General features: G+C 37.9%; 1 protein-coding gene across 8 annotated transcripts in view; it reads right to left on the bottom strand.

The window, feature by feature from the left end:
- The window catches only part of UBAP1 (ubiquitin associated protein 1), a gene marked incomplete at its 5' end in the record, with an annotated part of 73425 nt that overhangs the window by 41558 nt on the left and 7031 nt on the right, over positions 1-24836 (bottom strand). For 7 of the 8 annotated variants that reach the window (XM_082467585.1, XM_082467582.1, XM_082467583.1 and 4 more), the window contains one exon: positions 538-578. The exons of the other annotated variant lie outside the window; for it this stretch is intronic. In XM_082467585.1, coding sequence (XP_082323711.1) covers positions 538-578 — 41 coding nt within the window. The remainder of the gene's footprint in view (positions 1-537; positions 579-24836) is intronic. 8 annotated transcript variants of the gene reach the window in all.

Raw genomic sequence — 24836 nt, 5'->3', positions numbered from 1 at the left:
ATGTACTCCATTTTGGAAGGTCATATCTTTGAAAAAGATGATAAACTATTAGTTTCAAATGCAAAATTGTAATTACCACTACTGATACTTCTGTAATATATTGATCTGCTAATCATGTCTTATTTGTAGTAAATCATTTCTTTTTATGGGGGGAGAAAACCTAAACCAAAACATCATAAAACGTTAACTAAAGGCTTAGAATTTTTCACACCTGATGGAGAAGAGATGGACCAGAATAAGAAAAGGAATGGTAACTACTTCAAAATACTGCTGAAAAACAACCAAAATAGGCAGACTCCCTACCCACCTCCAGCAGTTTCAAGTATAATAAATACAGAGATACTCTAAAGTTTATCCATTTGAACTTCACATTAAAGTTATGTGAAGTCCTATGGAATGAATATGCTACATTGTTGTACAACTTTATTTTCCTCAAGCCGCTCGTTTAAGTAAACAAAAAGGGACACTTACTTAATGTGATCTCAAATTCTCTGATCAGATCAAAACTTAAACCATGATATCTAACAGTCCACTTACCATGAAAATCTGCACCCAACTTCTTAGAAGCCATTTAGAACCTGAAAAACAAAGAAATATTTCTTAGGCGCATTATGCCTTGAGGGGATATAAACAAACCATTATAAGAAAACTGAGGACTTCCCTGGTTGCGCAGTGGTTAAGAACCCACCTGCCAATGCAGGGGATGCGGGTTCGACCCCTGGTCCAGGAAGATCCCACATGCTGCAGAGCAACTAAGCCCGTGTGCCACAACTACTGAGCCTGTGCTCTAGAGCCCACAAGTCACAACTATTGAGCTCGTGCGGCACAACTACTGAGCCCACACACCGCAACTACTGAAGCCCTCGTGCCTAGAGCCCGTGCTCCTCAACAAGAGAAGCCACTGCAATGAGAAGCCCGTGCACCACAACGAAGAGTAACCCCCACTCCTGCAACTAGAGAAAGCCCGCACGCAGCAACGAAGACCCAACGCAGCCAATCAATAAATAGCTTAAAAAAAGAAAGAAAGAAAATCGAGGCTACAAAAAGAAACCAGAAGACTAAAAGGTTCCAGGACTGACATAACCCTCAAACTTCTCAGTCCCAAAGTCTCAAAAAAGAAAGCAGAAACGGGGAGAAACCACTTTTCTAGAAAAAAAATTTCTGAAATCTGCATGTTCTGGAAAAAAAAACTATTAGAACAGCAAACTGGCCATTGACCAATTTATACACAAACTGTCAAAAAAAATTACTAAACATTTATCTTCCTGATATAAGCTACTAATGTCAATATTTGTAGTTCTGTCAAGATTTTTTATATATCCCATTTTATTCAGTATGTAAATATAGACCTTTTACTGACAAATGTAACTGTAAGACTGACATTTCTGAATTAGGGAATCAATGACATACGACCTTTTGTACTGTTTTAATTTTGTATAAAATTTCAAAAAAGGGGAATTTCCTGGCAATCCAGTGGTTAGGACTCGGCGCTTTCCCTGCCGGGGCCGGTTTTAATCCCTGGTCGGGGAACTGAGATCCCACAAGCCGTGTGGTGTGGCCAAAAAAAAAAAAATTCCAAAACAGGAAGGAGGAAAAACCCATAAAACCACACATCTAGCTTAGTATTATCTTTGCACTCTGCCCTTACATGAGTAGATACAAAGTCCTTTTCTTGCACAGACAATCTGAGATCTTCAACCTAAAAGTTTATTTCCCTTGATATGATGTTTATACCTTTAACTAACCTAAGACGTAAGCATAACGAATATATGGTATGGTCTCTACTAGCCTGTATTACCTACAGTACAATGCAAGGCATCATACTTAAAATGATCTACAGGCATACCTCATTTTATTGCACTTCACTTTACTGCGCAAATTGAAGGTATGCTCAACCTTGCATTGAGCAAGTCTAAGGTCTAAGGCGCCATCTTTCCAACAGCATTTGCTCACCTCGTGTCTGTGTCACATTTAGGTAATTCTCAAGATATTTCAAACTTTTTCATTATAATTATATTTGTCATGGTGATCAATGACCTTCGATGTTACTATTATAACTGTTATGACTTTTTTAGCAATAACCTTTTTAATTTTTTTTTTTTTTTTTTGGGCTGCATCAGGTCTTAGTTGCAGCACGTGGGAAATTCGTTGTGGCACACGGGCTTCTCTCTAGTTGTGGCTCATGGGCTCTGTAGTTGCGGCACACAAGCTCTCTAGCTGTGGCCCACGTGCTCGGTAGTTGTGGCCCTCAGGCTTAGTCACCCAACCCCCACCCAGCATGTGGGATCTTAGTCCCCCCACCAGGGATCAAATGCACATCCTCTGCATTGGAAGACGGATTCTTAACCACTGGACCACCAGGGAAGTCCCGTGCACATTGTTTTTTTAGATGATGCTATTATTGCACACTTAATAGACTATGGTATAGTGTAAACATAACTTCTACATGCACTGGGCAACCAAAAAACCTTGCGTGACTTGCTTTATTGCGATATTCATTTTACTTCAGTGGTCTGGAAATGAACCCACAATATCTCCGAGGTATGCCTGTATGTTCCACTGTAAGTTTTTTTTAAAGAAGGAGAGTATATTGCACCTATCATGTGAAAATTATTCAAAATAATTTAATCTGTACAGGATTTAAAGAAACTGACAAGTTGATTTTAAAATTTACATGTAAAGGCAAAGGAGACAGAATAGCCAAAACAATTTTGAAAAAGAACAAAGCTGGAGAACTTACCACCTAACTTCAAGACTTACTATTAGAGTAATTAAGACAGTATGGAAATGGCATAAGTATATCACACAGACCAACAGAACAGAGTACAGAAATAGACCCATATGAAAAAAATGTCCCGAAGATGTACCGTAACGGCCAACCACTCAAGTGCTTTAGGCTGTACTTCACTGAGAAAAGGATTCAAACTGACCCAGACATGTGTAGATCAGAAGAGCTGCGTGCTGTGAAGTATGCAACACGTGGATTTTTTGTTCAAAATGAAATTAAAATAATGACAGTGGAAAAAAAAAAAAGAAACAAACCCAAATGCATATAGTTAACTGATTTTCAACAAAGGTGCAAGGCAATTCAAAGGGGAAAGAACAGTTTTCTCAACAAATGATGCCAGACATTTGTATGCAAAAAATAAACCTCAATCCATACCTTGCACCGTATATAAAAATTAACTCAGGGGGATGGGGAAATTATGGCTAAGAGATACAGCGTTTCTTTTTGGGGTGATGAAAATGTTCTAAATGTGATTATGGTGATGACTGCACAACTCTGTCAATATACTAAAAGCCACTGGATTGTACACTTTAAATGGGTGGACTGTATGTGATATGCTGATACACTACAACAACTTGGATGAATCTCAAATGCGTTATGGCAAGTGAAAGAAGCCAAACTCAAAAGGTTACATACATATATGTACGGAATAGGATTCCATTTACAATATTCCAGAATAGGCAAAACTACAAGAACAAAAAAGTAATCTAGCTACTGGACACTAATAGTGGGGGAAGGAACTGACTATATAAAAGGGAATGTGGGAATTTTTTGAGGTTATTGAAACTTCTATATTTGATTGCACTAATGGTTACAGGACTATATGCATTTGTCACAAATCACAGAACTGAAAACAGGGTAAATTTTACTATACCTTCAAATTTTTAAAAAGTGTATATATATACCCATCACACTGAAATTAGATAGAATCACTGAATAACGCTAATAATATTTTAAGCTACTCCACTAGGAGTAGAATAAAGTTTCATTTTTAAAACGCAAAAATTCAAAACAACATATTATATGGCTGTACCAAATTCTATTAGTATGCTTTCTGCCTGATGACAAGGGTTTTCTACAGTGAAGTATGGTTCTAACAATGGATTTCTTCCCAATTTAAAAGCAAAAAAAAATTTTAAGTGCAAGTAAATCGGTTTATCTCTCTCTTAGCTTAGGTTCCTTTAGAAAGAAAGAATGAAACACAAGTTGAAAATTACAAATTCAATTAACATTATTTTAACACTATGTCTTTAACTGGTAAAATACCTTTTAAACTTCGCAAAGAGCAAGGCTAAAACAGTTTTTACAATGCAGTCACCATGGCTAGCAGGAACCAAATTTCTCTACGGGGTGATGAAAATGTTCTAAAACGGACTGTGGTGATAGTCCCAAAACTCTGTGAATATACTAAACACTACTGAATTGTATTCTTAAATGGTTGAATTGTATGAGATATGAATTATATCAATAAAGCTGTTACCAAAAAAAAAAGTAGCTCTGAATTTGATATGGTATGCAAACTAAAGAATGATTATTTAGGTACAGAGGAAGGGAAAGAGAAAGATGAGTGACATTTTTTCACTTTCATAATGGCTATTATGAGTGAAATAAGTAATAATTTCAGTCATTGGTAAAAGAGAAATTTATTCATTAATTTTTACAATCTGAAGGATAATAAATTAACTCTCTTTAGTGGGGGGAAAAAAGCAGCTACCAAACAAACAAAACAAACCACTTCCAATAGCCCATTCTTGATTCTAACTTTGCCAAGGCCACTTCACAGAGGCATTTCCGTAGCTTATTTCACATCCCAACTTATCTGTCCTACATTGGTTAGAAAGTCATACTATAACAGTAGCAAGAGCATGTATTTGTCCTGACGTCCAGTGACCCCACATTGTAGGTAGTGTAGGTGACCCCATATTAAGGCCTAATAGCCAGCAAATGTCATTCAAGTATAGTTTTAAGTGTCAACAGCGAACAATTACCGTGCCATTTCCATTAGTCACAGAAAGTTACTGGTTAGTTAACTGCTATGGACTTAACCACAACATTGAGTAGAAGACAAAGGTTGTGCTCAATCCCTTTAAGGATAAAAAGTATTATGGAAAAAGTAAGCATTCACAGATTCTAAAAGAAACAAGCCATATTTTTTAATTTGTGAAAAGAAAAACATCGGAAGGAAATACATTAAACATATTTAAAGTGGCTGCCTCTAAGTGGTAGCACTGGGAAGAATTCATAAAATTTTTCTACAGTTTCTGAACACTGTATGGCAAACAAGTATTAATTTTATAATTTCTTTAAAGCTTTACTTTAAAAGTTTCAGTTTTCAGCACGATGCTGGGATGAAACATTCTGGCTGATGTTCTACTAGTTAATGGAGAGTTAAAATTTTAAAGTATATGGATCATCAATGTTCAAAGAACCAACAAACCATACTGAAAATGATTTAACTTTCTTCTATGTACAGAAGACATTTCATAGACTCTTACAGGCTTCAGTGTCATCATAACGTACATAAACCACAACAATACAGGGAGACTTTTAAACCCAGAAGCAAGATTCTTGGCAGCCTCAATCTTCCCACAGAGGCAAAGACCAGAAATGTACTTTTTCTAAATCTCTGTTGAAAGAAGCAGAATCTAAGCATCCAGCAGTGAGACTTCGGAATATGCTCACAGACAGGTGCAGGAAATTAGTGTTTTCATCTCTGTGTTCCTAATATTTACTGATATTGTGGGATATCAGCTGTTTGAAGAAGCAGCTGTTTTTGAGAGGTAAATGGCTTGGGAGAGGCTCTGATTTCTTTTTTTTTTTTGAGGCTCTGATTTAATAAATAATTCTGTGAACAAGCTAACATCAGGAATGTTTTAAAGAAGTTCCACCAAATTTAAATGAATTTTTTTTCCCTCGAAGAGTTTTGAATTTTATTTTATTTTTTTATATAGCAGGTTCTTATTAATTATTCATTTTATACATATTAGTGTATATATATCAATCAAATTTAAATGAATTTTTAATGGGTTTTTAAAAAAAGCTTCAACCAAAGAAAACCCACAGAAAGGGAGAAAATATTTGCAAATCATCTATCTGATAAGGGACTTGTATCTAGAATATATAAATAACTCTACAATTCAATAATAAAAGACATCCAATTAGAAAGTTGGCAAAAGAATCTGAATAGTCAATTCTCCAAAGAAGATACACAAATGACTAAGAAGCACATGAGATGTTTAACACATTTTTCACTACTCAGGGAAATGCAAATCAATGACTACACCCTACCCCATTAAAACATGCATATTGGGACTTCCCTGGTGGCACAGTGGTTAAGAATCCGCCTACCAATGCAGGGGACGCGGGTTCGATCCCTGGTCCGGGAAGGTCCCACATGCTGAGGAGCAACTAAGCCCGTATGCCACAACTACTGAAGCCTGCACATCTAGAGCCCATGCTCCGCAACAAGAGAAGCCACCACAATGAGAAGCATGCGCACCACAGCGAAGAGTAGCCCCCACTCACCTCAACTAGAGAAAGCCCGCGTGTAGCAACGAAGACCCAACACAACCAAAAATAAATAATTAAATTAAATTAAATTAAAAAAAGAAACATGCATATTATCAGCAACAAAGCAAAATTTCTCTTAAAGAAAGACTAATAGGGCTTCCCTGGTGGCGCAGTGGTTGAGAATCTGCCTGCTAATGCAGGGGACACAGGTTCGAGCCCTGGTCTGGGAAGATCCCACATGCCGCGGAGCAACTAGGCCCGTGTGCCACAATTACTGAGCCTGCGCATCTGGAGCCTGTGCTCCGCAACAATAGAGGCTGCGATAGTGAAGAGGCCCACGCACTGCGATGAAGAGTGGCCCCCACTTGCCACAACTAGAGAAAGCCCTTGTACAGAAACAAAGACCCAACACAGCCAAAAATAAATATAAAAATAAATAAATAAATAAAAGATTACTAAAAAAAAAAAAGACTAATAAATGAAAATTAAAACACAGTACCCCTTATTACTAAAAAACAGGTGAAAATTCTTTAAAATTATGCCTCAATAGAGCTGATAAAATGTAGATTATCTAGGGGTTTTCTTTAAATATTAAAATAGTTCACTGAACGCAACTCCTATTACATTTTCCATAAACCATAAGAATATGAGAAATCCATCCATATTTGGTCACTTAAAGACTTTTCTAATGTCTGCTATGCAGTAACACTTCACTACCTCTGAAGTATCAAAAGCATTTTAATAGCTACTTAGGGTCAACTTTTTTTTCCTGGAACATCTGAGCAAAATCAAGTGATTGTGTGTGTGTGTGTGTGTGTGTGTGTGTGTGTGTGTGATGTGTGTGTTTGAGCTTCCACATAAACTTCCTATATTTAATTATAAATACTTATTTTATAATACTTTCCTAGAATCTAAATGTTCAATCATGAAAATGATTAAATTACGGAAAATTCAGAAAATAGGTTGTGATGGCATGAAGAGTGTTCATTAAAAGCATATAAATGATGGGAAATAAGTATAAGTTTTAAAATGTTTTTACAAGTTGCTTTTACTAAGTAACAAATGTACCCAAAACAAGACTGAAAACAATGTACTTGCCCCAAATGTAAAATTACAAATGCTCACAAGAAAAAAATTCTTAAGCAATCATAAATTTCCGCTAAAATAAATATAAATGCTTCTATTAAAGGAAAAGTAGAAAGTAGAACTAACAATAACACACATTTTTAATTCATAAACTTTACACTAATAAAGTGCAGAACTCCCTGAAGCAACCAAGAATTAAAAGCAATGTTTTATTTTGCTGGTTCAGTGCCACTTTAGTTCAAATACTACAGGAAGAAAACCGGAAAACTTAAAATTTTGAATCACTGATTAAAGACATCTAAGAACAAAGAGAGATGGGGAAATAGGTAACAAGGATAGAACTGCAGGGAGAGAAGGAGTTAGAATGCAAGAGGCAGAAGAGATAGAGTAAGGAATGAAAAAAGGGAAAGGTGAGGAGGGTAGGGGAAAGGAAGTAAGGGTAGGAGACCAGGAGAATGAAAACATATTTGCAAGGCCCAGGCAGCTTCGTAAGGGGAAGAGAAAGCCCAAGGGCAATTTAATATTAATGTTCTAATTTTCTTTCTTCCCTTTCTCGTATCATCATTAAATTACACACTACAAACATCTTCCCAATACAAAACAGCAATTTAACAACTCAGTAAGCTATCCCAATCACACACAACAATGTGAGCTGTAATCAGGAATTTCCCAAGATGCAAATTAACCCTGGAAATTCTCCAATTTACAGAGAAAGATGGCTTTGGAAATCATCAAATTTCAAGTCTGAAAACGAAGTTAACACCCATACAACATATATATGAAAAAAATCACACGTGTAGGGAATTCCCTGGCATAGTCCAGAGGTTGGGACTCCGAGCTTTCACTGCCAAGGGCGCAGGTTCAATCCCTGGTTGGGGAGCCAAGGCCCCACAAGCCCTGTGGCACAGCCAAAGAAAAAGAAAAAAAAAAAAAATCACACATGTAGATGCCATTAAAATGTCAATACTAGACTATACTATACTCATTGACAAAAAGCTTTCTTCTCTCTCAGGTCTCAAGAGACATTTTGGAGCCTCAGTTTCTTCATGGGTAAGATAAGGGTAGTAGACTGAATAATCAGCCAACTCTAAACATACCATAAATCTATAATGGTATATAATAAAATGAAGGAAAAATATTCATGTTTCCAAATTAAATATTCAGTATTCAGGTTAAGTGATATCATTTACACAGTAACGTCTTAAAGATGTCTTTAGGGACATCCCTGGTGGTGCAGTGGTTAAGAATCTGCCTGCCAATGCAAGAGACAAGGGTTCGATCCCTGGTCTGGGAAGATCCCACATGCCACAGAGCAAATAAGCCCGCAAGCCACAACTACTGAGCCCATGTGCCACAACTACTGAAGCCTGCGCTCCTAGAGCCCGTGCTTTGCGACAAGAGAAGCCACTGCAATGAGAAGCCCGCTTGCCGCAACTAGAGAAAGCCCACGCGCAGCAACGAAGACCCAACGCAGCCAAAAATAAATAAATAAAACAAATTTATTTTATAAATAAATAAAATAAAGATGTCTTTACTGGCAAAATGAAAAGCTGGCAACCATATGTTAAACACCCTGCCATTCTGGAAAAGAGGGAAGTATATCTATGTGAATACGGAAACAAATAAGGATAAGACATAGTCTTACAATGGTGGTTATATCTGGGTGATGGGTTTACAGGTGAGGCTTTTGGTTTTTTCTTTTTATGCTATTTGCTTTCCAACTTTCCTATATTGAGAACATATCCACCAACTGACATACATACACATACTTCGTAATTAAGGGGAAAAAAATATAGTGAGCAACAGAGGGAAAACAAACCCCAGACACTGGTAAGAGAACTATTTTTTCTTATTTTTTTCCCCTTGTGCTGTCTGCTAAAATGAGCAAATGCCACAATAGTGCTTTTCCAAAGAAGCAGAACTATTAACAATTTATAGCCTGTCATGTAGGTTGTGTTTCAAACTGACACTGGAATTTTCAGTAGCTGTAGGAAAAATGATGTAAAACACAGAAAAGATGTACAATATTGCAGTGGTTTTTTTTTTTAACTGTTAGTGCATTATTGCACTGAGCATAGTAAATATCTGTGATAGACTGAATATTAGTTCTAATCTTACTTTTGACTTTGGGAACCCAAAATAAAGGAAGTGATGTTTTCATGTTAAAACAAAGCAAAACAAAACAAAAAAAGAAACAACATAGTATGTAACTAGTAAAAGGTCGTAATCTCAGAGACAGAAAAAAGAATAAATCGGAGGTTTCTAGACCACTAAGAATACCTGAAAACACACAAATGGTTCTAGGTAACAGACTTCATGGAAGTGTAATAGGTGTTCTACTTTACTGATGATAAAGAATGCAATCCATGACGAAGAGCAGAATATACCTTTTTAAGTACCCACAGAACACTTTACAAAAAACTGAGTAATTATTAGGCCACAAAGAAAATTCCAATGAATTTCAAAAGTCAACAGTAGCACAACCAATAGTCAAAAGGCAAAAAATTATAATTTAATTACATCAGAAAACAAAAAAGTCCTACTACCTGAATTACTAAACTGTCTCTTACAGAACTCATGGATCAAAGCAGGAACCAAAAGGGAATTCCCTGGTAGTCAAGTGGTTAGGACTCCACGCTTCCACCTCTGGGGACCCAGGTTCAATTCCTGGTTAGGGAACTAGGATCCCACAAGCCGCGTGGCATAGCCAAAAAAAAAAAAGAGGGAACCAAAAATAAAATGCAAAAGATAACGACAATGAAAATACTGCACTTGAGAACCTACAACATGCAGCTAAAGCAGTACTCAGGAAAATCTATAGCACACAGCAGTCTCAGAGGAAAATTCACAGCATGAGCACTTAGGGTATAAATAACCACACCCACAGAAAACACAAGAATGGAAACAGCAAAGATATCAGCAGAAAATAATCAATTAAAAATCAGAAAAACAGATCAACTAATAAATAAACCCAAGAGTTGGTTCTTTGGAAAATTATAACCATCCAGCTAACTTAATTTTAAAAGGGAGGTGGGTGGATATGTACACAAAATGATAGAGGAAATTCAAATAATCCCAAGTCATTGCTTTGTTCCCCTTCTGTCAAATACATTTGAGAACCTGGATAAAATGGATTATCTTCTAGAAAAATACTAACTATCAAAACTGACCAAAGAAGAGGCAGAAATGTTAACCAGACCTATAACCAAAGAGGAAAGCGAAAAAAATTATCAAAGAGCCCTTGCCACCCAAAAGAAACCTTAGTCCAATGAGATTTTCATGGTTCTAAAACATAAGAAGGAAGGTTTCTAATTTTTTTAAAGTAAGAATATGACACCATAAAAGAAAAAAACTACAGAAAAATATCATGTATAAATACAGATTAAAAAATCCTCAAAATAAAAAACACAAATTTAGTAGTACATTATAGGAATACATCATGTCCAAGTGGGATTTATTCCATGAATACAGGATAGTCCAATATTAGGAATCTGTTGATATAATTCACCATATATTAATAGATCTAAGAAGAAAAATCATATAGCCACGTCCTTAACATAAGGTTAAAACAATAACAAAAATCATCCCTCTCAATACCAAAGCCAGAGAATGCTGACTAATGGGGAAACTATACAAAGATTCCACTAAGCACAGGAACAAGACAAAGATGTCCATTATCACATTGCTTTATTTAACATCAGATGAAAGAAGTAAAAAGTATAAAAAGTCAGAAGATACACTTTCCCAAGGAAGCCCAAAAACTGAAAAACTATTACAAATATAATACAAAAAGGTGTTTAATTAATTACAAATTAATATTCTGAAACAAATATCCTTCATATATACAATGACCAGATAAGAAGTATAAAGGAAGCATGATATACCACAGGAGATAAGAAGTAGGAATAAACTAAGATGTAACAGAAGACAACTAAAGCTACTGAGACACAAAAGAAGACTTATACAATTCCAGAAAAATATATGATAATCTTGGCTAGGGCACACAACATCATTAAGATCAATTCTTCCTAAGTTGCTGTATTTATTTGGCATGATGCAAATGAAAACTGGAGTCTTCTGTTTTCATTTTTTTAACTAGACAAGCTGACTCTAAAGGTCACATGGAAATAACAATTAACAATAGCCAAGAAAATTCCAAAGAAAATAATAAAGGGAGAATAGCCTATCAGATATTAAAATACTTATTACAAAATACAACACTTAAAGCTGTGCTGTACTGGCACATAAACAGATCAATGGAACAGAGTAGAAATCCCTAAAAATACCCCAAATGTAGACATTTAAAGTGCCATTTAAGGGACTTCCCTGGTGGTCTAGCAGTTAAGACTCCACGGTCCCAGTGCAGGGGGCCCAGGTTCGATCCCTGGTCAGGGAACTAGATTCTGCGTGCCGCAAGTAAGACCTGGAGCAACCAAATAAATCAATCAATAAATAAATATTTTTTAAAAAATAAATAAAGTGCCATTTAAAATCTGTGAAGTGATGAGACAGCTGAGTAGCCACCTAGAAAAAAGTAAAGTTGGATGCTCACCTCACACTTCCATACCAAAATAAATTCCAAACAAACAAAAGTGCAGTAACAGTGCACAACTGCCCAAATACATAAAACCTATTTCACTCTATACAGAAAGCTAGTGGGCAAAAACAACTTTCTGAGACTTAAAATTCAACAAAATGCTTGCCTCATGAAAAACTTTGAAAACAAAAGGTTATTTTTAAAGCCAAATTGTTGTACTGTACAAGGTTTCTCACTAATTTCTCTTGCAAATGAGGTTTTTACCAAAGCTACTAACCATATAGTATACTAAAGGCTTTAAGAAAAGCAAATAGTGACTCAATGCAAAGTTCATTTCACAGTTTAATAAAAACTGGTTATAGTTAAATATCAGCTCACTAAAATTTAAAAAGCAACAAGTAGTACATAAAAAAGATAATATAGTATTGTCAAGGCAAGTTACTGACCCAATGTGATTTTATCAGAACTGCAGTTAAGAATTCTAGTTAATTCCAAAATGGGTCAAGAAAAATCCAAACAAGGATCTTCCTGGACTCTGGGCTCCTCTTAATCCTCCAAGCACAGTGTCTAGTCTTTAGCAGAGGTGGCCTTTTCATGTCTTCTTGCCCTCTCAAACTTTCTGAAAATATGATAATTTTATATAGCTAACTAATACGTAACTTGGGAATGAAATTAGACAAAACAATGCCCTTAAAAAAGTTAAACAATGATTTCCTGTAGTTACCAATAAATAGTATGAAATGGTGAGGTCTGTGAGGCTAACATAATGTAAGAACAGGAAAGTACTGACTAGCTAAAAGCTAGAATTGGGAGTCATGACATAAAGCATTAGCCAATTAAAAATTTCAAGTCAATATCTTAACCAATTCACTAAAATTCACTTAACATTCCCTTTAATGTAATTTAGAGTTCAGCAAGTAAGAGCACAATGTCCCAAGAGGAAATACAGCCATAAACCTATCCAACTTAATTTTTTAAACTATGAATAAACATTAACTGGGAAAAAATAATTTCAAGAAATTGCTGAACCAAAAATATCATCTCCTCCCCAACTCTTTCAAAAACCACATCACAACTTATGGCAGAATACAAGAGAGAAAAGAGCACTCTGGACAGTTAAAAACTTAGGTTCTAGTCTCAGTTCTTTCATCAATTTGGTATGGTTTAGAGCCAGTCAAAACCTTTCAAAGAAAGAAGAAGAAGAAAAAAAAAAAATTCAGGGCTTCTTCGGTAAAAAGAGAGGCCTGGAGTAAATTACCTCTGACAATCTTTGCAAAACCTTTAAGGATCTAGACACATTCTTTTATAACTACGTACTTCAATCGTTTTTATAGTAATATATATAAGCAAGATATCACAAGACTTCATATTCTTAGTTATGAGGGCACATAAACACATGTAATTACTTGTTGAATCTATGACTCAGTAGGTATACATAGTCCACACCCATGTTGAAGGAGAAGAAAACGCTTACTATTTGACACTAATAAAACAATTTCACTCTACTAGAAGCCAATACAAAATAATTGGTCAATTTAAAATACAAAGAAGCTAATTATCATACCAGAGGCTATTAATTTGATCTGAGAGAAGTAATCAAAAACATAATTTTTCTGTCCTTTCAACAGTCTTCACATTCAGTGGATTGCATCATTCTGACTGTTTCAGTCTTGTGAAATCTGAATGATTTTTTTCCCATAGAAACAAAGAAGTAACAGAGCCTTGCTCACCAAACTTGAGAACTCATACCCCCAGGGGAACACTGTGCAATACCAGGGAACAAACAATATAAAAATGGCACAACTTCACAGAATATCAAGGATCTGAGGGGAGAAGGTAAGGGTTGTTAAGTAATTTCACAGGCAAATAAAATAATTTTATTTAAATATAAGCATCAGAATAGATGATTTTATTTAAAGTTCTAGCAAATCTTTAAGCAACAAATTATTCCTATTTTACTTAAATTATTCCAACACATAAAATGGAAACAGACAAACACAGCTTTGCAGTTTGTAGTTTTATACAGGGTTTATTTATTGCCTAGCTTTCCCCACTAGGCTTTAAGCACTATGAGTACAAGAACCACTTTGGTTTTGTTCACCATTTCACCAAGCATAGTGTCTGTAAATAGTGCTTAGTAAGTACCTATTGAATTAATGTTGCCAAATTTCCAAGTTATCATATGAGATTAGCATAATACTGATACCAAAACTTGACAAAGGAAGGAGAAAAAAAGGAAAATAAGAAACAAACCTCATATATTTGTATATATGTATACTTATATTTATATATAGACACTAAATTCTAATTGAAATAGTAGTAAATTGAATTAAACAGCAAACTCCTAGCTGTATGACACTTTTCAGGAAAAATTGTTTCCATCAACACAGAATTTCAAAGAAAAAAAAAAGAAAAATAGAAAGGAGGGAATCTATAAGTTAAAAAAGAGCATAAGCAATAAATCTATAGCAATCATAGGGACTTCCCTGGTGATGCAGTGGTTAAGACTCCGCTCTCCCAATGCACGGGGCCCAGGTTCAATCCCTGGTCAAGGAACTAGATCCCACATGCATGCCACAACTAAGAGTTTGTATGCCAAAACTAAGGAGCCCACGTGCTGCAACTAAGGAGCCGGCGAGCCACAACTAAGACCCGGTGCAACCAAATAAATTAATTAATTTAATTAAATTAAAATTTTAAAAAATATTACTTAAATAAATAAAGCAATCACAACATACAGATCTTATTTGGATCCCAATCCAAACACACTGAGGAAAAAAGTCAAAACAATTGGGAAAATATGAACACTAACTGGATATCTGATAATATTAAATAAGTTAAATTTTAAGGTAGGACAACGGTATTACAGTTTTTTTATAATTCCTATCTTTCAGAGATACACAAGAATATATTTACAGATGGAATGATATGCCTGGGATTTGCTCCAAAATAACTGGGAAGAGGGCATGTATATGAAATAAGATTGTTATAATAACTATAAATGGAGTATAACCTCTAAAAATTGTGAATCACTATGTTGTACACCTGAAATTTATTAAAAAGAAAGAAAGAAAAAGAGGAAGGGAGGAAGAAAGGCAGATTGACAGCTGTTATGGCTAGATCTACATTTATAAGTTTGGAACTTTCTAAAATAAAGAAATAAAAAGATGTTACTGCTATAGTGTAAAATGAAAGAGGCTGCAGAATAATCACATTTTAATTTTCTAAAACTGTGCATTAAACCTAACTCATAATTGGCAACCATCATATCAATAATTTGAAGAATCAGTATCAGTAGATGCTAAAACAAGTGGGTTCAAGTTCCACAAGGGTAACGGGATATGTACATAGTCTCAGAGTATCTCCCCACAATATATTTTTTATTAAGTATGGTGGAGATAACAGTAACTTTATCTTGGCAGACACCACCTTAACCAAGTGATCAAAATTAACATTACCAGTAATGGAACAAACTGACACCTCCATATATGATACACTGAGAACACATCAATTCTGTGGTATTCCTGCCAAAAGTGAAACTATCATGAGGAAGTATCAAACAACCTGAATCTAATCATCAAGAAATATCAAACAAACCCATCTTGAGAGACATTCTATAAAATAAATGGTCTGCACTCTACAAATATGTCAAAGTCATAAGACAAAGACTAAGAAACTGTATCAGATGAAAGGCAATTAAAAATACAAAACCACTAAATGTAATGCATGATCCAGGATGTTCTTTTGCTATAAGAATGTTGCTGGACAATGGGTGATTCAATAACAGTTAATTTCCTGATTTTGATCATTAGTATGTGACTATGTGAGAGAATGTTCTTATTTTTAGGAAGCACGCACTGTAAAGTAGTAATAGGGAACCATGTCTTCAACTTACTTTTCTTTTTTTTTTTGTTAATTTATTTATTTTTGGCTGTGTTAGGTCTTCGTTGCTGTGCACGGGCTTTCTCTAGTTGCAGCAAGCGGGGGCTATTCTTCATTGCAATGCACAGGCTTCTCATTGTGGTGGCTTCTCCTGTTGTGGAGCACGGGCTCTAGGCACACGGGCTTCAGTAGTTGTGGCACGTGGGCTCAGCAGTTGTGACGCACAGGCTTGGTTGCTCTGCAGCATGTGGGATCTCCCCAGACCAGGGATCGAACCCATGTCCCCTGCACTGGCAGGCGGATTCTCAACCACTGCGCCACCAGGGAAGTCCTCAACTTACTTTCAAGCAATTATGAAATTGTATCAAAACAAAACGCTTAAAAAAAACTCAACAAGCACATATATTTGCATGGCTTTTTGTATGTACACAAAAATCAGAAAGGATTCATACCAAACTGTTAACAATGGTTAGTTCTGGAAGAAGGTAAAAGAAGGCTTTCATGTTCAACTTTCTATACTTCGGTAGTTTTAATTCTGGAGCTAAAAATATCCTAACTGAAACAAAAAGTTCACTAGATGGGTACGACAGCAGATCTGAGCAGGCAAAACGAAGAATCAGCAAACTTGAAGATAGAGCAATGTCTACAAAGAAAGAATAAAGAAAAGCAAACTGAGCCTAAAAGACCTGTGGGACGCCATTAAGCATATCAACATCCACATTACAGGAGTCCCAGAAAAGAGAAAAGGGCAGAAAGACTATTTTAAAAAATAACGGCCAAAATCTTCCCAGATTTGATGAAAGACATGAATCTATAAATCCAAGAAGCTCAATGAACTCCAAGTAGGATAAACTCAAAGAGATTCAAACCAAGACAAATTATAACCAAACTGTTGAAAAAAAAGAATGAATCATTAAAAGCAAGAGAAGCAACTCATCATTTACCAGGGAGCCTCAACAGATTAACAGCCAATTTCTAATCAGAAACTATGGAGAACAGAAGACAGTAGGATGACACATTTAAATTACCAAAAGAAAAAAGAACTGTCAACCAAGAATACTGTATCTGGCAAAAACTGTCCTTCAAAAATGAGGGAGGGGGACTTCCCTGGTGGCGCAGTGGTTAAGAATCCACCTGCCAATGCAGGGGACACAGGTTCGAGCCCTGGTCCGGGAAGATCCCACATGCTACGGAGCAACTAAGCCCGTACGCCACAACTACTGAGCCTGTGCTCTAGAGCCCATGAGCCACAATTTCTGAGCCCGCATGCCACAACTACTGAAGCCCGCGCGCCTAGAGGCCGTGCTCCGCAACAAGAGAAGCCACCACAATGAGAAGCCCGCACACCACGAAGAAGAGTAGCCCCCGCTCGCGACAACTAAAGAAAGCCCACGCACAGCAAGGAAGACCCAACGCAACCAAAAATAAATTAATTAAAAAAACAAAAAATGAGGGAGGGGGACTCCCCTGGTGGTCCAGTGGTTAAGAATCCACCTTCCAATGAAGGGAACAGGTTCGATCCCTGGTCAGGGAACTAGGATCCCACATGCCACGGGGCAACTAAGCCTGCCCACCACAACTACAGAGCCCTCACACTCTGGAGCCTGCACCACAGCTACAGAGCCCATGTGCTCCAGAGCCCATGTGCCACAACCAGAGAGCCCACGTGCCACAACTACTGAGCCTGTGCACCAGAACTAGAGAGAACCCCACACATTGCAACAAAGAGCCCTTGCACTGCAATGAAAGATCCCACATGCCGCAACTAGGACCCCGACACAACCCAAAAAAATAATTTTTTTTTTAAATGAGGGAGAAACTGAAACAATCTCAGATAAATAAACCTGAGAGAGTTTGTTGCCTACAGGAAATGTTAAAAGTCCTTCAGTGGGACTTCCCTGGTGGCGCAGTGGTTAAGGATCCGCCTGCCAGTGCAGGGGACACGGGTTCGAGCCCTGGTCCAGGCAGATCCCACATGCCACAGAGGAACTAAGCCCATGCACCACAACTACTGAGCCTGTGCTCTAGAGCCCGTGAGCCACAACTACTGAGCCTGAGTGCCACAACTACTGAAGCCCGCACGCCTAGAGCCTGTGCTCTGCAGGAAGAGAAGCCACCCAATGAGAAGCCCGGGAACCGCAACGAAGAGTAGCCCCGCTCGCCGCAACTAGAGAAAAGCCCGTGAGCAGCAACAAAGACCCAAGGCAGCCAAAAATAAAAATAAATAAATAAAATTAAAAAAAAAAAAAAGTCCTTCAGGCTGAAATAGCAGAATACCACAGTAACTCAAAACCTCAGGAAGAAATAAAGATCTCTGCTAAGAATAAATGGGCTAGGACTTCCCTAGTGGCACAGTGGTTAAGAATCCGCCTGCCAATGCAGGGGACACAGGTTCGAGCCCTGGTCTGGGAAGATCCCACATGCTATGGAGCAACTAAGCCCGTGAGGCACAACTACTGAGCCTGCACTCTAGACCCTGCAGGCCACAGCTACTGAGACTGCAGGCCACAGCTACTGAGCCCACATGCCACAACTACTGAAGCTTGTGCACCTAGAACCTGTGCTCCACAACAAGAGGAGCCACTGCAATTAGAGGCCCGTGCACCACAACGAAGAGTAGCCCCCACTCCGCGCAACTAGAGAAAGCCTGCACGCAGCAACAAAGACCCAACACAGCCAAAAATAAATAAATAAATAAATAAATAAGTAAATAAATAAATTTATTAAAAAAAGAATAAAAAAAAAAAAAAAAAAAAAAAAGAATAAATGGGCTAACAGCTAGTATTGTTTTCGGTTTCCAACTCCCCTTTTTATTTAGTACAGATTGTTTTTTTTAATGCACAAAAATTATTATAAATCTATGTTACTGGACTCCCCTGGTGGCACAGTGGTTAAGAATCCACCTGCCAATGCAGAGAACACGGGTTCGAGCCCTGGTCTGTGAAGATCCCACATGCCGCGGAGCAACTAAGCCCGTGCACCACAACTGCTAAGCCTGCGCTCTAGAGCCCAAGCACCACAACTACTGAAGCCTGCGTGCCCTAGAGCCCGTGTGCCACAACTACTGAGCCCACGTGCTGCAACTACTGAAGCCCACGTGCCTAGAGCCCATGCTCAGCAATGAGAGAAGCCTCTGCAATGAGAAGCAAGCACACCTCAATGAAGAGTAGCCACCACTCGCCGCAACTAGAGAAAGCCCGCCCGCAGCAATGAAGACCCAATGCAACCGGAAAAAAAACCTATGTTATTGTCTTTCTATACCTGGCTTATTTCACTTACCATAATGCCCTCCAGGTTCATCCATGTTGCACATAAGTTGCAATTTGTGACAACAACGTTTAAAGGGGGTAGTACAGAACCATACAGGATCAGAGTCTTTGTATGATATTGAAGTTAAGTCGGTTATCAGTTCAAACTAGACTGTTCGAAATTTAAGATGTTAAGTGTAATCCCTGAGAGAAATGAAAACATACATCCACATAGACAAAGTGGAAACAACCCAACTGTCCATCAACTGACAAATGGATAAATAAAACATAATATATCCATACAATGGAATATTATTTGGCAATAAAAAACAATGGCATGGGGCTTCCCTGGTGGTGCAGTAGTTAAGAATCCGCCTGCCAATGCAGGGGACACAGGTTCGAGCCCTGGTCTGGGAAGATCCCACATGCCGCGGAGCAACTAAACCTGTGTGCCACAACTACTGAGCCTGCGCTCTAGAGCCCTCGAGCCACAACTACTGAGCCCGCATGCCACAACTACTGAAACCCACGCGCCTAGAACCCATGCTCCGCAACGAGAAGCCACTGCAAGCCCGCGCACCGCAACAAAGAGTAGCCCCCGCTCACTGCAACTAGAGAAAGCCCATGTGCAGCAACGAAGACCCAACGCAGCCAAAAATAAATAAATAAAATAAATAAATTTATGGAAAAAAATATGGCATGGTTGAACACAGAAAACATGCTAAATGAAATAAGCAAGTCACAAAAGACTACATATTATATTTCCATTTATGTGAAATGTCTAAAATATGCAAATCCAGAAACAGAAAGTAAATAAGTGGTTGCTAGGGGCTGTGGGGAGAGTGGAATAGGGAGTGAATGCTAATGGACATGAGGTTTCTTTTTGGGGTACTGAAAATGCTCTGGAACATTTTCAACAGACTGTAGTGGTGGTTTCACCACACTGTGAATACTAAAAAAACACTGAACTGTATGTACACTTTTAACGACTGAATTTTGTGATATATGAACTATACCTTAATAAAGCTATTTTTAAAAACCCAGCCCTAAATACAGACGAGTTTAGAAGGTGGAAAAAATATGCCATGGTGAAAGTGTTTCAAGCTCAGGATCAATAGTTTTAAGCAGTTCTCAAATTGGTCTAACAGGACTTTCAGGAGAGAACTGAGAGTACGGAAAAAGAGAAATAAAACCTCTAAGAGCTAAGTAAATAAATAACACAGTCTTGAAACTAGAAGAGGTGAGTACCAAGCAAAATGCACTGGTAAAAACTGAAATCTAGACACATCATAAAAATTTAGATCATCACCAGATTTTTAAAAGTCTGAACAACAAACAGCTTCCAGATAGAAAGTGGTTATATACAAAGGAAAGCGAATAAGACTAGCTTCAAGAACTCACTATCAACAACAGAGGCTATAAAATTATGGAGCAATTATCTTCAAAAATCTGATTAAGAATCGTTGTAAAATTAGAACCCTAGTATCCAAATAAGGGAGCAAAGTGAAAACATTTCAACATCTAAAGACTGAAAACTCATTCTTCATTGGTTCCTCCCTGAAAAAAGAATTCAGAGATATAGTCTACCAAAGCATAAAGTTAATCTAAAGTAGGAGAAATGGAAAACATCAGAAAAAGCAGTGGGCAAATAAATCAGTAAAATAAACGTAGTCCAAGGCAACTCCTGACATAAAAGTAAATAAGTGATCTGGAACTAAAATCTGAGATGACCTGAAAATGGGAGAAATTTGGGAGGGAGGAGGAAGTAAAACAAACTTGTCTTATTGTAGAGATTACATATACAGGACATATGGATTTTATGTATAAAAATTACATATATTGGACTTCCCTGGTGTCCAGTGGCTAATACTCCACGCTCCCAATGCAGGGGACCCAGGTTCGATCCCTGATCAGGGAACTAGATCCCACATGCCACAACTCAGAGTTCACAAGACACAACTAAAGATACCGTACACCACAACGAAGATTCTGCATGCAGCAACTAAGACCCGGAACAGCCAAATAAATAAATAAATTTTAAAATTACATATAAAAATTTTAACAGCAACCAACATAAAAAAAGGAATAGGATGAGCAACTTTCAAATAACTAAAGCAAAGAAGTCAAATATAGAAAATTCATCAAAAGGAAGAAAAAGATTTTAAAAAACAAGAAAAAAGGAGGGTAAACAGAAAACGTAGAATAAGAATAAAACTAAGTAGATTTATAATCATAATTAATATGAAAGAATTTACTCCCCCTGTTCAAAGACCAATATTCAGCCTGGGTTCAAAAAAAGAAAAAGCATAAAATACAAGCCTTTTAGAAAATGGGAAATTAGGATAGGAAATGTTATAGAAAAGATATCTATGTGGTTAGAGTCTAGGAAACAAAATCAACAAAGGCTCCTCATCCTTTGAAAATTATCAACTAACAGATTTGCTTCAGATTACCGCATGCAGCAATTAACATAATAAGATTATTGGCAATGGTCTTAAGAGCTCTACTTCTAAAGCTAAAGATACATACAATACATATACAAAAGAATTTTTCTTCTATATTTTATAACTTCATATATTTTATTATGAAATGATTTCTAATAAAGGAAAACAAAAAGCACATGGCAGACCTTTCAACAAATCTTAGTTGTTTTACAAGTATCTATCAAAACGGGTTGTAATATATCTCTAATAACAAAACTCAACAAACACATTCTTCTTATAAGTAAAAGCAAAGATTAATAATATAAGAAATGTTAATATAAAGTAAATCAAAAGGGTTATTATAAGTACAAAATAAGAAGACACAAGCAATAGTTACCACTGTCTACTGGAACCTCCTCACCTTCCTAAACCAAATCTTATTTTAATAAGAGTAGTTCCACACTTCAATGGCTTGTACGTACTCTAAAGAATAAAGAAAGCTGGTACCAAGAGACCATCACCCATAATAAGAAACCCATTCATTTTTACATTGACTTATTAAGTGAGTCCCTGAAGATCAAATAGGAAACCCTCTATAAAAGTTAAAGATTAAAAATAATAATTTAAGGGGCTTCCCTGGTGGCGCAGTGGTTGAGAGTCTGCCTGCCAATGCAGGGGACACGGGTTCGAGCCCTGGTCTGGGAGGATCCCACATGCCGCGGAGCAACTAGGCCCGTGAGCCACAATTACTGAGCCTGCGCATCTGGACCCTGTGCTCCGCAACAAGAGAGGCCGCGATAGTGAGGCCCGCGCACCGCGATGAAGAGTGGCCCCCACTTGCCGCAACTAGAGAAAGCCCTCGCACAGAAACGAAGACCCAACACAGCCATAAATAAATAAATAAATAAACCCAAAAGTTAAAAAAAATAATAATAATAATAATTTTAAAAAGGTTGGGACTTCCCGGGTAGCAAGTGGTTAAGAATCCACTTGCCAATGCAGGGGACACGGGTTCAATCCCTGGTCCAGGAAGATCCCACATGCCACGGAGCAACTAGGCCTGTGCACCACAACTACTGAGCCTGCGCTCTAGAGCCCACGAGCCACAACTACTGAGCCTACGTGCTGCAACTACTGAAGCCCACATGCCTAGAGCCCCTCCTCCACAACAAGAGAAGCCACTGCAATGAGAAGCCTGCGAACTGCAATGAAGAGTAGCCCCCGCTCGCTGCAACTAGAGAAAGCCCACGTGCAACAAGGAAGACCCAACGCAGCCCAAAAATAATAATAATTAAAAAAACCCCACAGGAATATGCAAATAGAATTCTATAGTGAAGAGAGATGTTATCTGGCTTTTATTCTTTTCCCCCAATGGAAAAACTAGCTAAATAATTACTTTTTTTTTTTTTTTTAATTTTGTGTGTGTGTGTGTGTGTGTGTGTGCACATTTCGGGTGAAAGGGAGAATTCTTTTTTTCTTTTTACTTTTTTTTAATTTATTTATTTTTGGCTGCGTTGGGTCTTCGTTGTTGTGCACAGGCTTTCTCTCGTTGTGGCGAGTGGGGGCTACTCTTCCTTGCGGTGCTCAGGCTTCTCATTGCGGTGCGCAGGCTTCTCACTGTGATGGCTTGTCTTTGTTGTGGAGCATGGACTCTAGGCGCGCGGGCCTCAGTAGTTGTAGCACGCAGGCTCAGTAGTTGTGGCTTACGGGCTCTAGAGCGCAGGCTCAGTAGCTGTGGTGCATGGGCTTAGCTGCTCCACAGCATGTGGGATCTTCCTGGACCAGGGCTCAAACCTGTGTCCCCTGCATTGCAGGCAGATTCTTAACTACTGCCCCAGCAGAAAAGTCCCTAACTAATTACTTTTTTGTTCCCCCTTGCTGGTTCCCAATCAAATTTTGTTCATCTGAAAAACTATCCCTGCCTGGTCACAGCAATAGGCAATTTCTCAGGCTTCATGCCTCGTTCACTCAACATCTGTTTAAGGTGTACCTACAATTATTGCTTGGTACTTCTCTAAGTGGCAGCTATATAACAGGACAAAATCCCTCATTAAAATTAATTCTAATGGAAAAAGACAAACATTAAGCATAAAAAAATAAATAAAAGTTACTGAGATTCCCAGATAAAATGCAGTATATTAGCTTTTGAAAAATAAGAATGTTAGCTAACAGTGGAAAAGTATTATGCTTCTAACAAAGTATATGCTAAAAACTTTATAATTTTCAAAACTATATGTTAAAGTCTTAGGTACTTTTGAAAAGACCATCACATACATCATCTTACATGAACCTCACATGCTAGGAGATATAAGCAGGTATTCCCATTCCACAAACTAAAAAGTTCAAGTCTGAAAGAGATGGTTAGTTTTAAATGGGAAACCAGAACTAGAACTTTAGATCTTTCAACTCACTGTCCAGAGTTCTGTCCATTACAATATAATCTCTCCTGGCAAAAGACGTTAATTAAAAAGCTTATAATGTATTAAGAAAATATCTCATAAAAAGGTCCCAAATCAACCTCATGTTATAGTAAATTCAAAACTTTACTACTGAGGGACTTCCCTGGTGGCTCAGTGGTTACGAATCTGTCTGCCAATGCAGGGGACACGGATTCGAGCCCTTGTCTGGGAAGATCCCACATGCCGCAGAGCTACTAAGCCTGCGAGCCACACTACTGATCCCGCGCACCACAACTACTTAAGTCCACACACCTAGAGCCCGTGCTCCACAACAAGGAGAAGCCACCACAATAAGAACCCCACGCCCCACAGCAAAATGTAGCCCCCACTTGCTGCAACTAGAGAAAGCCCACGCACAGCAACAAGACCCAACGCAGCCCAAAAATAAATAAATTTTTTTTAAAAAATTACTATTCAGGGCTTCCCTGGTGGCGCAGTGGTTGAGAATCTGCCTGCCAATGCAGGGGACACGGGCTCAAGCCCTGGTCTGGGAAAATCCCACATGCCGCGAAGCAACTAGGCCCGTGAGCCACAAATGCTAAGCCTGCGTGTCTGGAGCCTGTGCTCCGCAACAAGAGAGGCCGCGATAGTGAGAGGCCCGCGCACCGCGATGAAGAGTGGCCCCCACTTGCCGCAACTAGAGAAAGCCCTCGCACAGAAACGAAGACCCAACACAGCCATAAATTAATTAATTAATTTTTAAAAAATCTCATTAAAAAAAAAATTACTATTCAAAGTATGGTCCTTGGGCCATCAACATAACCTGGGAGCTTGTTAAAAATACACAATCGCAAGCCCACCCAGAACTACTGAATCAGAATCTACATTTTACCACGATCTCCAGGTGATCTACACGCACAATAAAATTTGACAAGCATTTGTCGAGAACAGTGCTGTCCAAAA

The sequence above is a fragment of the Balaenoptera physalus genome (genome assembly GCF_965194825.1).
Source record: "Balaenoptera physalus genome assembly, chromosome: 7".
Classification (NCBI taxonomy): domain Eukaryota; kingdom Metazoa; phylum Chordata; class Mammalia; order Artiodactyla; family Balaenopteridae; genus Balaenoptera; species Balaenoptera physalus.
This window is presented reverse-complemented; position numbering and strand designations above follow the sequence as displayed.